The 16,251-nt window shown below is 48.2% G+C and overlaps 1 protein-coding gene across 1 annotated transcript in view; it reads left to right on the forward strand.

Moving 5' to 3' along the window:
* The window catches only part of HDGFL2 (HDGF like 2), a gene marked incomplete at its 3' end in the record, with an annotated part of 529,328 nt that overhangs the window by 422,485 nt on the left and 90,592 nt on the right, over positions 1-16,251 (forward strand). The window contains exon 14 of the mRNA XM_082254985.1: positions 11,982-12,153. Within this exon, the coding sequence (XP_082111111.1) occupies positions 11,982-12,153 (172 nt within the window). The remainder of the gene's footprint in view (positions 1-11,981; positions 12,154-16,251) is intronic.

Consider the following 16,251-nt stretch of genomic DNA (forward strand, 5'->3'; position numbering starts at 1 on the left):
GGTATTTGATCACCTGTGCGATTTTTCATTTTTTGCGATATTAATAAAAAAAATCGACTATTTTGAAAAAATAACAATATTTTAAATTTTTGTCATATATTTAGGCCAAAATGTATTTAGCTACATGTCTTTGACAAAAAAATTCTCAATGAGTGTATTTTTAACCACTTTAAGACCGGAAGATTTTACCCCATTCCTGACCAGGCCATATTTTGCGATTCGGCACTGCGTTACTTTAACAGACAATTGCGCGGTCATGCAACGCTGTAGCCAAATTAAATTTATGCCCTTTTTCCCCACAAATAGAGCTTTCTTTTGGTGGTATTTGATCACCTGTGCGATTTTTACTTTTTGCGCTATAAACAAAAGAGCGACAATTTTAAAAAAATAACAATATTTTTCAAATTTTTTTTATATGAAATCCCCCCCTCCCCAAAAAATGTAAAAATCAAAAATGACACTGGCAGGGAAGAGGTTAACTTGGTGATCAAGCGTTTAATGTATGCCTGGTGCTTACTAACGTGTGTGGGGGGAGGGGACTGTGTGACACAGGGACAGATCGCAGGTTCAGCTATCCTGCATTCTGACCCTGCCTGTCACTTAGGAGATCCGCCCGCTTTGTTTACACACTCGATCCCCGACGATTGGGGAAGAGCAGCGGTGATCACCGACGCTCCTCCCCTGGCCCGACTCCCGCTGTAACTGAATACAGTGGGAGCGAGCCTCCGGCAGCGCGCGCGTGCTGCCCACAAGGGGAGGAGTCCAGCGACATAGGTCTACGTCGCTGGACGATAACGAGCCACTTTGCCGCAGTACGGTCAACGTGACCAGTCGGCAAGTGGTTAAGGCTGTCTGACATTCATGCAGTCATCTTGTGTCACTCAGATAAACATGCCAAAGAGAGCAGAAACCCCCTTAAATGGTGTAATATTTCAAATCTGGACTATTAAAACTGCAATCACGTTTGTGTAAAATTGACTTGCATTACTTAAAGAAATACCACTATGGCTTCCTTTACATCACTGCCACATAATGTCACCCCATGCTCTGCCCTGTACTTTACATGATTTGTCACGTGAGTTCAACAGGTAATCATTGTAGTAAAAATACTATGTTAGCAGCTACCACACTTCTTGTTTTATTTCATTGAATTTTATTTTGGACTTTTTGGTGACTTTTTACAGTGTTTTGTTGGTAGTGCAGGAGTTGTTTCATTTCATCATCTCATATAACAAACATATCTCCCAATGGGGGAGCACAATACATTGCAGAGCAGCCATTAAAATGAGACCTCGCTAATCACAAATAACATATTGGCTACATCCCACAGCTGTAGGTGGACTTATGTAGCATACATATATCCCAGTGGGGGAGCAGAGTGCTACATAGAAACAAAGCCCTTTGGGTGTGCAAGAATGACTGACTGTTGGAATGATGTTTTGCTAATAGCAAGAAACAGTGGTGCTCCCCACGGCCATAGGTAATCCTCAATAGCAAACAGCTCACCTAGTAGTGGAGCATGATGCAGCATAGGAACCATGGCCCGTTAGGAAGCAGGCAAAGCTGTGGAGGTTCGGCTTTGCTACCAGCATTAAATATAGATGCTTTTTCTCACAGCTGTAGGTAATCTTGTATAATTTAGGGCTACAACTAAATCAAACTGATCGTTGCCATGGGCATTTAGACTGGTGTTAAGAATGCACTCAGTCAATGGGTAACCTCTGCCATTGTCGGATCAGCTCGTGTTTCCATAAGAAGTCACAGATGGGGAGTCTGAAAGTTATGGTGCATATGCAGACATCCGTATACTCTGGTATCTACGATTACAGATAGGAGTGGTGGAACAGTGTCCATGGCAAAGGGGGAGAAGATCCTGGTGATTGTAGGAAAGCGACTTCGATAGAGTGGCAGGAAACAATGCACCTGTAAGATGGGCCATGAGGTCTCCCAGAGTGGGCAGAATATCAGGGTACGTTTTTACTAACGGACTGAGCAGATCCCATCCCTCAGTGAGATCTTGGAGGGCAATGAGGTAGGCCCAAGCTGGTGGAAGATCTTCGTCTTGGCCTTCGGGTCCTAGAGCAACAGAAGGCAGTTTGGGACCTGAGATGCGAACAGGTCCCGGATGTCTGTGTATCTCTGCAGTTTAAAGGAGGTGTTGCCTTTGCAGTCAACCACCTTCAATGCTCATTACTTGTCTAGTAGTGATCATAGCAAGGATCTCCTCTTCAGCGTGGCACTGGACAGATCGGGAAAGGTTTGTATTGTTGCCTCATCAAAATCCACAGGGTTGAGGGACCATGCCTTCTTGAGGATCTCTTCCTTCAAGGTATAGCAATGGAGCCTGCATATGATGTCCCACTATCTGGAAGGGTCTACGAGCTTTGGAGGATCACTGTCACAGTATCATGTAGGCGTTCCATACCGGTTGCTTCTGGGAGTTGTTGCAGCGGCTCCTGTCCTCCCAGGTCTTCAATAAGGAGCTTTAGGGATGCCAGATCCTGAGTTTGCTCGGGGGGGGGGGGGTTCTCCAAGGTTGCCACATGGGACTTCAGAGCCGATGTAGATGTCTTTGCCACTTTGTTCTGTGCCTAGTTCTTGGAGCTCTTGTTTGTGGGTGCCCTCCAGTGGTAGTATGAGGGACTTCATATCCGCTTTAGTAAGAATGGCCTGGATGAGAGTTTCCAAGTCCTCTGGATCCTCCGTGGCCTGCTGTTAGAATTTGGATTGGAAAGTCCCTTAGATTTAGGAAGGGGTCCATGCTGTCTGAGCCGTCAGGAGAACCCTGCAGAGATGGAATATAGGCGACTGCAAAGCATGTTCCTGTGGGAAGGTCCACGTGGCACACTCATCAGCATTTCAGGTCAGCCCTTTCTAGTGGCTTTTGATCTCCAGCTTTTTTGCTTGAAAATGGGAATCCGTGGCCTTTTTCCTTTGGGTGGTGCTCATAGCGGTGTTGACAGCAGTTGTTGATGTACCTGTAAATTCTGTGTCTTGGGCTACAGTAGTTGATACAGGCCATGCTCCTTTCCATTTCTTTGTTATCCTGCATTGATTGGTACAAAACTGAGTATTCACAGAGTGCGGTAGAATTTTAAGGGAGACGCCTAGTAGGTGTGGCCAGGAAAGCTTGCCAGTATCGAGTTCCCTGAAGGCATGAGCCTACAACACAGGGTCCATAAATTCGTTGCCTGTGTCCTGTAATGTTCTACAGCAGCCTTCAATAAATGGGCACATTACCTATATAAGACATCTAAAAAATGGGGGGAGTCTTTAGATTAACTTCTCATGAATAGAAACCGCCATAGATGGATAGAAATCCGATCGGTCCCTGCTGAACCAGCTGAATCGGCTGAATTTTGATCCATCTATGGCCAGCTTAGGAATTGATGACCAGTGGAATAACTCCTTGTTGTTCTATCCCCGCTTTCTGTGTACATTGAGCAGGGGCTGCCCAGCCAGATCCTATTACATTTGGTTCACAAGGCTAGATTCTGCTTATCCAACCCCTCCCCCTTTTCTCTGGGGATTAAAAATGTCTGGAATCCTGATATTTGCCTGTTTGTATTGATGCTTGAAATGTCATTAACTATGTTTCTCTTACGTCCTCCGACAGTCGCCGCCTCTTCATATTCGTCACATATGGGGTATTAGACTTTGCTCCGAAGGAGTAGCTAGGCAACAGAATATGTTAACATTAAAGCTTTTAACACATCCCACCCTCAAGGGGTGGTCCCCTCAGTCAATACCCTCCTACTTCCTGCAACCATATCTCAGTTTTAATGTCTAGCTTGTCAGGAGTGGCTGGCTCTCTCTGTGCTGGGGCTTTGTGCCCCAGACTCTTTCTTCTTTATTGATTTTTTGTTTGAGTTTTCTCTCTATCTTTACTTAGCTGTTCTTTTTGTCAGCTTTAGTTAGTTCTTCGGATGAAGAGGATCATGCGGGCTGGGTCTCGGGCTGATCCCCCTGGTCGCAGGTCGTGGGTCAGTGGCTTCCCAGCCTGCCATCGAGCGTTCAGCCAGGTAACGCTCCTGGCACAGTGAACGACCCATCCCTGTTCGGTGCAGGGATGATTGGTGAGGTGGCTACCTCACTGGACGCTGTGCGGTTTCTTAACCCCCATTCTGTGCGTCTTGTATGCGACTCTCCCTGCCTCATGTGCAGCGGCTTGTTCGCCTGTGCGGGTCCCCCACGCCACTGTGAGGTAAGTGTATTTATGTGGGGACCTGTCTGTCTGGGGGGGGTGTCAGTCTGGGACTGTGTAACCTGCCTCTATTCACACTGTTTTGTCTCCCTATCTCTCGGCTGCATGCTGTGGGCTGCAAGGGGGGGGGGGGGGGAGCTGTGTGACACTGTGTGTGTCAGCCTTGTCAGTGTGAGAAGCGGTGTGCTGTGGGGCATGTTTTGTGGCATGTTTGGGCATTATACAGCGATCGCTGCGGCGATCTGACATGTTTTTTTATACAGACGTGTGCATTACTGTACTGTGGAGCGGCGGTTTCGGCGCCAAACGGCGCCATTTTGCCTACACTCGCTCCGGCCGCATGTTCTACATGCATGGCGGCCATTTTCTTGTAGCCTCCCATAGGCTTTCATAGAGCGCCCTGGCAGCATCACTTCCTCTTCTCCAGGAACACCGATCGAGGCAGCAGCAGCGGCGAGGGTCTCCTCAGGTTATATCCTTCCTATCCATTGCCTGTGTCAGTTTTATTGTCCCTGTGGGGGTCTCATTGTGCTTGTGTGTGGTGCGGTGGGCTGCGCTCACCGCGCGTGTTAAAGGGGCAGTTAACCCTTTATTATCCGGCATTTGTTATAGGGGCAATGGATTCTCAGGAGGGCAAATTTCCTACCGCCTTGGTGGAAAGCCAGGGGACCGCTGTTTCCCCCCCAGGGGGGGATTTAGCCACTATTGTGGCTGGCCTTGCTGCTCAGGTGCAGATGCTGGTGGCTGCTCAATCTACTAAAAGACCCAGAGTTGCTCTTTCCTCTGATTCTGAGGGTGAAGGTGATGGGGCTGTTATGGCGGGGGCCTCCTTATCGGGGTCCCGCTCCTCCCTGGATCTAGTGGGGTCCGAGGTGGAGGCTGAAGTTGAAGGGGTTGATAATTCTCCCCCTGGCTCGCCTGAAGAGCTTGCAATCATGGATGAATTGATTGCTTCCATAAAGCAACGCTGCGTTTGCAGGATGAAGTGTGTCCCCCCACTGCCTTGGCGGCTTATGGGACGCAGAGAAAACGCAGGACGCCGCAGGTTTTTCCCTGCAATGATGATTTTCAGCGCGCTGTTGAGGAACAATGGCGCAATCTGCGCAAACCTTTTGCTGTACCAAGTAGGTTCAAGCTGCGTTATCCTTTCTCGCCTTCCACTGATGAAAGGTGGTGTGTGCCTCCCCCAGTGGATCACGCAATTGCGGTTTTAAACAAATCCACTGCGATTCCTGCAGAGGATTCCCCTGTGTTCCGTGATGCCACGGATAGGAGATTGGAGTCTCTTGCCCGTCATACTTATTCTGTTACGGGTTCTATGCTTAAGGCTCTGTTTGCTTCTCTCATGGCGGCCCAGGCGATCGCAAGTTGGACGCAGATGCTTAGGTGCGTCCTAGTGGCCGATTCGGCCTCGCCGGCGACCCTGGATATGGTGGATCAAATCCACCAGGGTGTCATGTATCTGTGTGATGCGGACTTGGACCTAGTTCCGTTGGCTGCACGTGTGCACAGCGTGGCGGTGTTGTCTCGCCGCCTGGTTTGGTTGAAATGTTGGTTGGTGGACCAGTCTTCACGTAAGACCTTAGCCAATCTGCCTTATAATGGGTCTAGCCTTTTTGGGGAGTCCTTGGATGTGTTGATTAAGGGGATCACCGGAGGTAAGAGCACTCTCTTGCCCCATTTCCCCAAGGCTAAGGGGGCTTCTGGGAAGAAGCATGCTAATTTTCGGCCCCCTCAGGGGTCCTTTCGTGCCTTTCGGTCGCACTACAAGGGCAAACCGTTCAAAGGTCAAGGCTCTCAGAAGAAGCCCTGGTCTGGTAAACAGAAGTCCGGTCAATCCGGATCCGCAGCCCATAACAGTGCGGCCTGAAGGGGCGCCCTCACCCAGTTTTGGGGTGGGGGGACGCTTGCTCGGTTTTCTTCAGCCCTGGTTGGCCCGCGTGCGGGACAGATGGGTTCAGGAGATCGTTCGATCTGGTTACAAGATCGAGTTTCTCTCTCGGCCGGAGAGCAGATTTTTTCCCTCAAATCTTCAACTGTCTCCAGAGCGTTTACGGGACCTGCACCTGGCGGTGCGGGACCTGAGGGCTCAGGGAGTGGTAGTTCCGGTGCCTCATCGGGACAGATTTCGGGGGTTTTATTCCAATCTGTTCACCGTGCCCAGAAAGGAGGGCAAGGTTCGTCCAATTCTGGACTTGAAGGCTCTGAACCGCTCTGTGCGGGTTCGCAAGTTCCGCATGGAATCCCTGCGGTCGGTGGTGGCTGCCCTGGTTCCGGGGGAATTCATGGCCTCCATCGATTTGCCATTGCGGAGGATCACTACCAGTTCGTGGCGTTGCCTTTTGGTCTCGCCTCGGCTCCGCGGGTCTTCACCAAGGTGCTTGCACCGGTTCTGGCATTATTGAGGGCCCAGGGCATTTCTGTCCTGGGGTATCTGGACGACATTCTGGTTCGGTCTGCGACCAGCCAGGGTCTGGAGAAGGACCTGTCTGTCACGATGCAAACTCTGCAGGAGTTTGGTTGGACGATAAATTTTCCAAAGTCGACGCTGAGTCCGTCGGTTCGTCTTCCCTACCTGGGAATGATTCTGGACTCGGTGCAGGCGAAGGTCTTCCTGCCGGAAGACAAACTCAGAACTCTTCAGGAGGAAGTCAGGTCCCTCAGGGACGTTCCGCGCTCGTCTCTGCGGACGTGCATGAGATGTCTGGGATTGATGGTCTCGGTCTTCGAGGCGATTCCCTTTGCCCAGTTTCGCACGCGGGGTCTCCAAGCGGAGGTCCTGTCCATGTGGGACGGGCGACCTCAATCACTGGATCTTCAAATCTCGTTGAGTCATCGCACCAGAAGAGACCTTCTGTGGTGGCTCCAGTCCCCGATGGTGTCCGGGGGCAAGTCGTATCGTCCTATCTCGTGGACGGTAATCACCACGGATGCCAGCCTGTCGGGCTGGGGTGGTGTTCTGGGCGTTCTGTCCGCCCAGGGGACTTGGTCGGAGGGGGGAGTCCTCCCTTCCGATCAACATTCTGGAATTGCGTGCGATAAATCTCTGTCTTCATCGCTGGACGGACCGGCTGCAGGGCTGCCCGGTTCGGGTGCAGACGGACAATGCCACGGCGGTGGCCTACATCAACCACCAAGGGGGCACCAGGAGTGCCCGAGCGGCTCGAGAAGTGGCCGACATTCTGTCTTGGGCCGAGGCTCATGTCCCGGCGATAACGGCGGTTCACATTCCGGGGGTGGAGAACTGGCAGGCGGACTATCTGAGTCGCCAGACCCTGGATCAGGGGGAATGGTCTCTCCACCCGGCTGTCTTCCAGATGTTGTGCGCGAAGTGGGGTCTTCCAGATGTGGACCTGTTCGCGTCTCGTCTCAACAACAAGGTGAGAAGGTTCATGGCAAGGACGCGCGACCCTCGGGCAGACGCGTCGGGCGCGTTAGTGGCCCCGTGGCATCAGTACAGGCTGATATACGCGTTTCCACCGATTCAGTTGCTGTCCAGGTTCCTTCGCAGGTTACACTCGGAACGCAGCACGGTGATTCTTGTGGCACCGGACTGGCCTCGCCGGTCCTGGTACGCAGACCTCGTGAATCTGGCGGTCGACGCCCCGTGGCGTCTGCCTCTTCGAGACGATCTCCTGTCTCAAGGACCGATATACCATCCTGCTTTACAGTCGCTGGCTTTGACGGCCTGGCTGTTGAGACCGAGGTCCTGAGGGAGAAGGGTCTCTCCCCAGAGGTCGTTCATGCCTTGATCAACGCGAGGAAGTCTTCCTCGGGGAAGGTTTATTACCGTACTTGGAAGGCCTATTTTGCTTGGTGTGAGTCCAGGGGATTTTCTCCCCGCACGTACTCGGTTTCCCGAGTGCTGTCCTTCCTTCAAACGGGTGTAGATCAGCGTTTGGCGCTGGCTACGATAAAGGGTCAGGTGTCTGCGCTGGCCGTTCTGTTTCAACGTCCCGTGGCTTCCAACTCCTTGGTTGACACTTTTGTTCAGGGTGTGCGGCATCTGGTTCCTCCTAGGAGGGATCCTCTGCCCCCTTGGGACTTGAATCTCGTTCTGTCTGTGTTGCAACGTGCTCCTTTTGAACAGATCAGGGAGATCTCGTTGTCTATGTTGTCCAAAAAGGTCGCCTTTTTGGTGGCGATCACTTCAGCTCGCAGAGTGTCGGAGCTGGCAGCTTTGTCCTGCAAGTCTCCGTATCTGGTTGTTCATTTGGATAAGGTGGTCTTGCGACCTAATCCTTCTTTTCTTCCGAAACGAGTTTCGGAATTCCATCTTAATGAGGATATTGTCTTGCCTTCGCTGTGCGCAAAGCCTAAACATCCAAAGGAGGTGAGATTACATTCTCTGGATGTTGTTCGGGCGATAAGGGTTTACCTTAAATCGACTGAGTCTTTTCGAAAGACGGATTCCTTGTTTGTTCTTCCGGAGGGTCCTCGGAAGGGCATGGCGGCGTCGGCCTCTACCATTGCCAAATGGATCAGGCAGACCATTGAACAGGCCTATGCTTTGCAGGGGAAGGTTCCCCCTGTGCCTGTGAAGGCGCACTCTACTAGATCTCTGAGTACGTCTTGGGCCTGTCGTCATGGGGCTTCTGTAGCCCAGGTGTGTAAGGCGGCGACTTGGTCGACCGTGCACACTTTCACAAAATTCTACAAAGTAGATGTTCAGGCATCTGCAGATGCTTCCTTTGGCCGCAAGGTTCTTAGTGCGGCGATTCCCTAGGGTCCCTTGTGGGGACCACTGGCTGTTGGGATAAGTTTTTTATCCCCTGGTTATTTGTCTTTTCCTGGGTTGTTGCTCCTTTTGAGCACCTGTTTTTTCCTGTTGCCCAGCTGGGTTCCTTCCTTTGGTAAGGTTACTTTCTTTGATGCGGAGACTGCGTTGCCTTTTCGGCGCGGATGCGTTTCCCACCCCTCATGTTTGCACTGCTTTGGGACGTCCCCATATGTGACGAATATGAAGAGGCGGCGACTGTCGGAGGACGTAAGAGAAAACGGAATTTTTGTAAAATCTTACCTGTAAAATTCCTTTCTCTGAGTCCTCCGACAGTCGCCGCCCCCGCCCCTCTTTTGGGGTTTGGTTGTATACTCTACTGCTATTCCACTAAAACTGAGATATGGTTGCAGGAAGTAGGAGGGTATTGACTGAGGGGACCACCCCTTGAGGGTGGGATATGTTGAAAGCTTTAATGTTAACATATTCTGTTGCCTAGCTACTCCTTCGGAGCAAAGTCTAATACCCCATATGTGACGAATATGAAGAGGCGGCGACTGTCGGAGGACTCAGAGAAAGGAATTTTACAGGTAAGATTTTACTAAATTCCGTTTTTTTTGTTAGGTTTACACAGGTCGTATGTTTTTTAACATAATATTTTCTATATGCTGTCATTTGACCTGCAATCAACATTTGTCTTTTTGTTATATTACGTCAAAGCGCTCTCAATAAAGTTTTTTTTTTTCTGTTAAAGAGAATAGATGAGCACAATCTGTACAATCTAAAAAAAAAACTCTGTATGATTTAAGCCCCGTACACACGTACCGATGGTCGGCTTACAAATGTTCCTCTTTTCTCCCCGGGATGTCGGTGTCTGCTGAAAAGTGCAAAGACAGCACAAGGACAGCACAAGAATTTTGTCCGCCGACTGCAGAAGTGATGTCATGTAATGGTTAACTTTCCCTGTGTTTTCTATTTTCTGAGCATGCCCAGTCTTGCAAATCTGCGGTCTGTCGGCCGAATTGTGTACTGACAGGCGAACAATCGTCCGTTCTGGTGTCGGCATACAAATATTTTCATGTTTGCACGAAAGACTTTTGTCCGCGGATTGTGCGCAGACATCTGTCGGAGGCACCATACTAACACGCGTACAATCGGCAGATCCTTCGTCCACCGACGTTTGTATGCCGACGATCGGTACGTGTGTACGGGCCTTTACTCTCACACAGTCCTCATTATGTGCATTATGCTTTTATCAGACATTAATGTAATGATTTTAAGTAGTATAATGGACACTGTGCATTTACCTGAATTCAGATGTGTTTAGTTTAGTTGCGTTTAGAAAATATATAAATCTGTGCCTCAAGGGGCAGGGTTAGATAATCGTAACACATGTAAAGGCATGTATACTTAAATGGAAGAGAAATTTACCTTAAAAGTTTGCTTTAATGCCTTGGTTTTGCGATCATGTTATTGTTGTGATTTTCTTTTACAGCAGTCATATGATCAGGAGCCCATCTTGCTGGTACCTGATCAGAAGCTGTGTCTGAGACCGGTCAGTGACAGCTTGGTCCATGTTCTAGGAGTGTGCTCTCAGAACTCAGCCTTAAGGCCAGTACACACGATAAGAAAATCGGAAGTGAAATTTCATCCGATGAACGATCTGCCGATTTTTAGATCCTTAGTATAGTGCTTTCAACAGCCGATTAAGAATTTTCATACGACAAAAACTGGATGTGCATGCTATAACATTTTTATCGTACGTGAACACAACGTCCGATTTTCTTTTAATTAGTACAGTTTTCATCCAAAAAAAAAATCATAAGTGCAAGACTAGGCATGCTCGGAAACTAAAGAATACATACAAAACAATTCAACACATGACCTCACTTCTGAAGTTGAATTCTGTCGTACGAGAATTTTCTTATGAAAGTAACCTCTTCACTTTCCATATGAGACTAGCATGCAACAAAAAACGAAAGAAAATTAGTCCGATAATCTGATCACGTGTAGGAAGCTTTAGGCTGCTGTGGACGCATATACACAACTTTTGGGAGTTAAAAGCCCACTTTTCCTGCTGTCACATATATATTATACAGTCATCAAGAGGTTAACTAAAGCGGAGTTCCACCCTAAAAAAAATTTTTTTAGCTAAAAATACCCCTGGGACAGTCAGGGCTAGTGCATATAAGCAACGATAGCCTCTGAACTGTCCCCTGTTTCACTTACCTGTAAGAAAAAAAAAACTTACCTTGAAAATGTCTAGTCGAGCGCTGCCATCTCAGATGTGGGCAGCTGAAGCCGGAGCGTCCCTCTTCGTGTCCTTTTCGGTGACGTTGGAGTCCCAGAATGCTCTGCTGGTCACTGGGCATGCCCAGAAGCTGTTCAGCGGGGAATGACGTGCCTGCACCGGAAGTGACGAGTGACACCTGTGCAGGCGCATTGACTCCTGGGATTGATGATGCTCATCTCCCAGGAGTCAATGCAAGGAGGAAGTGACGTCGGGGGCCGTGTCCGCAGAGGGAGGAAGGAAGGTAAGTATATTTTCATGAAAAACAAGGTAAGTGAAACAAAAAAAAATTTTAACTATCAATTCTTTTTCAGGTTTTTTTAAGCTAGCGGGCAGTGCAAAGTTTATTGTTAGGGTGGAACTCCACTTTAACTAAAATTTAGTCCGATAATCTGATCATGGGTAGGAAGCTTTAGGCTGCCATGGATGCATATACACAACTTTTGGGAGTTAAAAGACCACTTTTCCTGCTGTCGCATATGTATTATGCGGTCATCAAGAGGTTAACTAAAAAAAAAAAATGCAGCAGGCCTGTGTGAACATTTCACAAAGTAAGTAGGCATTGGAAAGCCCAGAATGCTGTGCAAAATTATTATCATTAATGCAGCCCACATTCAGTATTCGTAAAATAAATGTTTAACACACATAATCAATAAAAAAAATATAGGTCATAATCTGTAACTTTCAAAAACTGTTGAAGTGAAATTGACCAAACGTTTTGTTATTTAAGATGTGCTTCAGTCTTTACCCTATTTACTGTTCTCTAATAGATAAGAAGATACAAGGCAAATAAGACTGTTATGGACAAAGCTGCTGAAGTGTATACTCGAATTAAAGCTCGGATTCTTGGTCCTAAACCAGAAGGATGGCAGAAAGAAAATGAAGGCGCTTGTAATGTTGAGAAGGATCAAAATACAGAAATCCTAAGTAAAGAAGATGAAGGTAATTGATTTAAAGAACAATTCACACCCATATTATGCATTCTTTTCTTCTAAACAACATTATCCCTGTGCCTGCCCACAGCCTAAGTTCTCCATAATTCTCTAATCCCTTAGGGAGTACAAGAGACAAAATGTGCCATCAAAAATAATGAATTCTTCACTGAATTATATGTAGACATCCGTACCTGTGTTGTGAGTAGGGTAAAGTAGCATAGTTGTCTTTATTGTACAGTACAGGACACAGTAATAGATTCAAAGTCAATGGGTTAAATGCTGCTACCTTCTGCTGATTGGACAGTAACAAACACTTTGCTGGATCAACCCCCTAGTGTCCCCACCTAATCCTGCCCACTACATGCAGGGTCAGCTGTGACAGCCCTGTTCAGGAGTGGGGCAGTCAGTGAGTTTTTTCATGAGGGATGCTAATGGCCAAACATTTTCCTGGTGATACCTGGCACAGTGTCCCCCCTGGCCGACAGCACAGGTGGGCGAGGGGCCTCAGGTACTCCCTTGTGTTCTTCCTGTTCTGTTTCACCTGTGCAGAGCTCAGGGAAGGGAACATTCTAAGCGGCAACTTGTGATGCCTAAACCGATTTTCAGTTTAGTATCCATTTGCAGGAAGCAGCATTGTGGCTAATGGGTTAGCACTTCCACCTAGCAGCATTAGGGTTGTTGGTTTGAATCCTAACCATGGCACTACTTGCGTGGCCTTTTCATGTTCCCCCTTTGCCTATGTGGGTTTCCCCCACATACTCCGACACTCCAAAGACATTCTGGTGGGTTATTTGGCTTCTCTCTAAATTGGCCCTAGTATGTGAATGTATAAATGTGAGTTAAGGACCTTAGATTGTAAGCTTCTAGAGTGCATCTAGACTGATGTCAAGGTACAATATATATGTAAAAGCACTGTGTAAATTGACTGTTATATAAGTACCTGTAATAATAATCTTAAAAAGTGGTCTTCTTCCATGTCTGAGGATCCATCAATCTCCAGTTTGAATAAGGCTTCCATGATTCCAGTGGAAGAATTATTATTGTTCAAGGACAGGACTGATAAAAAAAAGCTGAAGTGTATGCATGCACCATTTTTACCATTGCCAACTTGGCCCTTTCAACCTGTTCTGGCCACAGCCCTGGTGCCCCAAACTCAAAGAATGGACAAATGGTATCCCCATTCTATTTGGAATTTGTGAATCAACTGGTCCAGAGCCTAAAGTGTGATGCGTGTAATGCGTCCCTGGACAGGGCCCCTTTGCTCTCTAAACTTTCTGTCTCAGCAGTGGTTCTGCACCATATTCTCTGGTTTCTGTGTCTGGTCGGCAGAGAAGACTATGAGGAGTTACCCTTTTAGGGTGACGGGAACTTTGGTGCCACTGTGGAGGACATTATCAAGAATCTCATAAAAGAACATCCCCCTCCTACAATGTCAAAAGAGCAAGGAATCACTGCACAAGCAACGGCCTTCATTTCTCTATCGTTCATTGACGGACGCAGTTCTCGAATCCATATCAGTAGGGTTATACTGCCCCCTACAAGAGTAGGACACTAGGCAGAAAAAAAGTTCTGGCTACGCCTATGGGCAGTCTCGGAGGGTACACCCTCTCTCTTGCTGCATAGGATGTCCGTTTTAATCTGCCTAATCAGGAGTAAGGACCAAGGACCTAGTTCCTTGTTGAGATCTTTGGTCCTGGCATAAAAGTGTTTTTTTTGTCGTGTTTTTTTTTTTTTTAAGCTAGCCTTTTTCGCCGGAATTTTTGAGATCTTTAAGCAACTATGCCGGGCTGGATATCTAGATCCAGTGGTCACCCCAGTCTGGCCAGCGAGCCTTAGCTCTGCGCGGGTTCTGGGGACCTTTCTGTTGGGGGTCTGCGGGTGTGCCTGACCTTTGGGGGGCGCTGTAGCACGGTGGGATCGTTTTTTGCAAAAAAAAAAAGTAATTATTGTAATTTTTTTGCAAATTTTGACTGCGGGTTCGAATGGTTCAGTATGGACCCTGCAGACCATGTGACCCCACCTGACCCCCTCACGGAGGCGGCAGGGCATTTCTGGAGCTCCACTGTCCATCAATGCATTTTGGGCAGTTCGGGAAGTATTTGGGCCCAGGTGGAGGTGGCCTTGAGAGGGCGAGGTACGCTGAAATGTTTCTCCACCTACCCCTGCCTCATCTGATGTCTCGGATTCTGAGTATGACTCAGTGGCCGTAGATGGGGGCCTCCCTGCCAGGTCTGTTAGCGCCCAGTCTCCTCGGATAATGAGGATGACATTTCTACCTCTACTGCCGCGCATAATACAGGCGCTGGTGGATGCACTGGTTGTTTCGGTGCGTGACACCCTGCAATTTGGGGGACATAGCGGCGCCTGGGGCGCAGGTTGCATCTGGCATACATGCCATCCGGAGCAGCCAAATTTGCTAGCATGCTCATAAAGAATGTGACCGTCTGAGATATTCCCCTTGGGTGTTTTAAGCAGCAGCTAGACGTTACCCTTTTGAGAAGTCTCTGGTATGGTGTACTGTACCGCCTAAGGCGAACCTATGGCCTCTAGGCTGAATAGGACTACCGTTGTTCCGGTGGAGGTATCCCTGTCCTTTAAGGACCTGGGGGATAGGATGGCGCACGCTGTGGCCCGCGATCTGTACTCCCTGGTGGGGTCTGCACTGGGAACAGTGTTTATGATTGCCCTTGCCACGAAGACTTTACCTGACAGGGCAGAGTTCCAACGCTGTGACTTGGTAAGGAGTGAGTCCCTCCTGCCCTGGGGGAGCTGTTGGACCAACTGGCGCAGGGGCTGCAATTTGTTGCCATGCCGCGCTGGGCACGGCTCCTTTATTGGGTCGCCTGTCGGTTCGGTGGTTATCTGGCGTATCCTTTGTTGGAGTGTTGTCTGCGGATCAAGCTTCTAAGAAGGCCTTAATGGATCTCCCTTTTCAGGGGGTTCGCCTGTTTGGCGCTGCCCTGGATTAAATCATAGAAACATAGAATGTGTCGGCAGATGAGAACCATCTAGTCTGCCCAATATATCTGAATCCTATGAATAGTCCCTGGCCCTATCTTATATGAAGGATAGCCTTATGCCTATCCCATGCATGCTTAAAGTGGAGTTCCACCCATTTTTGGAACTTTAGATCTATGTAATCCCCTTTAAAATGGCTTTTACCAATGGAAACTTTTTTTTTTTTTTTTTTTGCTAGTAAATACCTTAATTTCGGCTTTATTCCTCCTCTCCTCACTTCCTGGTCCGATCGGCGATGACGTCATTCGGCGATCCGCAGTGTCTGCTGGGATGTATTCTATTCCAGAAATCTCGCAGTAGCTGTATCTGTACTGAGCCGTGCCTGCCCCGCCTCCTCTCATTGAGTTGCATTGTATGAATGTATTAAGGCTGTTCTCTGCCCCGCCTCCGCCCGCCTCCTCTCATTGAGTTGCATTGTATGAATGTATTAAGGCTGTTCTCTGCCCCGCCTCCGCCCCGCCTCCTCTCATTGAGTTGTATTGCAATACAACTCAATGAGAGGAGGCGGGGCAGAGAATGGCCTTAATACATTCATACAATGCAACTCAAGGGGCGGAGGCGGGGCAGGCACGGCTCAGTACAGATACAGCTACTGCGAGATTTCTGGAATTGAATACATCCCAGCAGACACTGCGGATCGCCGAATGACGTCATCGCCGATCGGACCAGGAAGTGAGGAGAGGAGGAATAAAGCCGAAATTAAGGTATTTACTAGCAAAAAAAAAAAAAGTTTCCATTGGTAAAAGCCGTTTTAAAGGGGATTACATAGATCTATGTATTCCAACCTATTAAAAATGGGTGGAACTCCGCTTTAAACTCCACTGTATTTGCAGCTACCACTTCTGCAGGAAGGTTATTCCATGCATCCACTACTCTCTCAGTAAAGTAATACTTCCTCATATTACTTTTAAACCTTTGCCCCTCTAATTTAAAACTGTGTCCTCTTGTGGTAGTTTTTCTTCTTTTAAATATGCTCTCCTCCTTTACCGAGTTGATTCCCTTTATATATTTAAAAGTTTCTATCATATCCCCCCTGTCTCTTCTTTCTTCCAAGCTATACATGTTAAGGTCCTTTAACCTTTCCTGG

This window comes from Pelophylax lessonae (genome assembly GCF_965119305.1).
Source record: "Pelophylax lessonae genome assembly, chromosome: 1".
In the NCBI taxonomy this organism is placed as follows: Eukaryota; Metazoa; Chordata; class Amphibia; order Anura; family Ranidae; genus Pelophylax; species Pelophylax lessonae.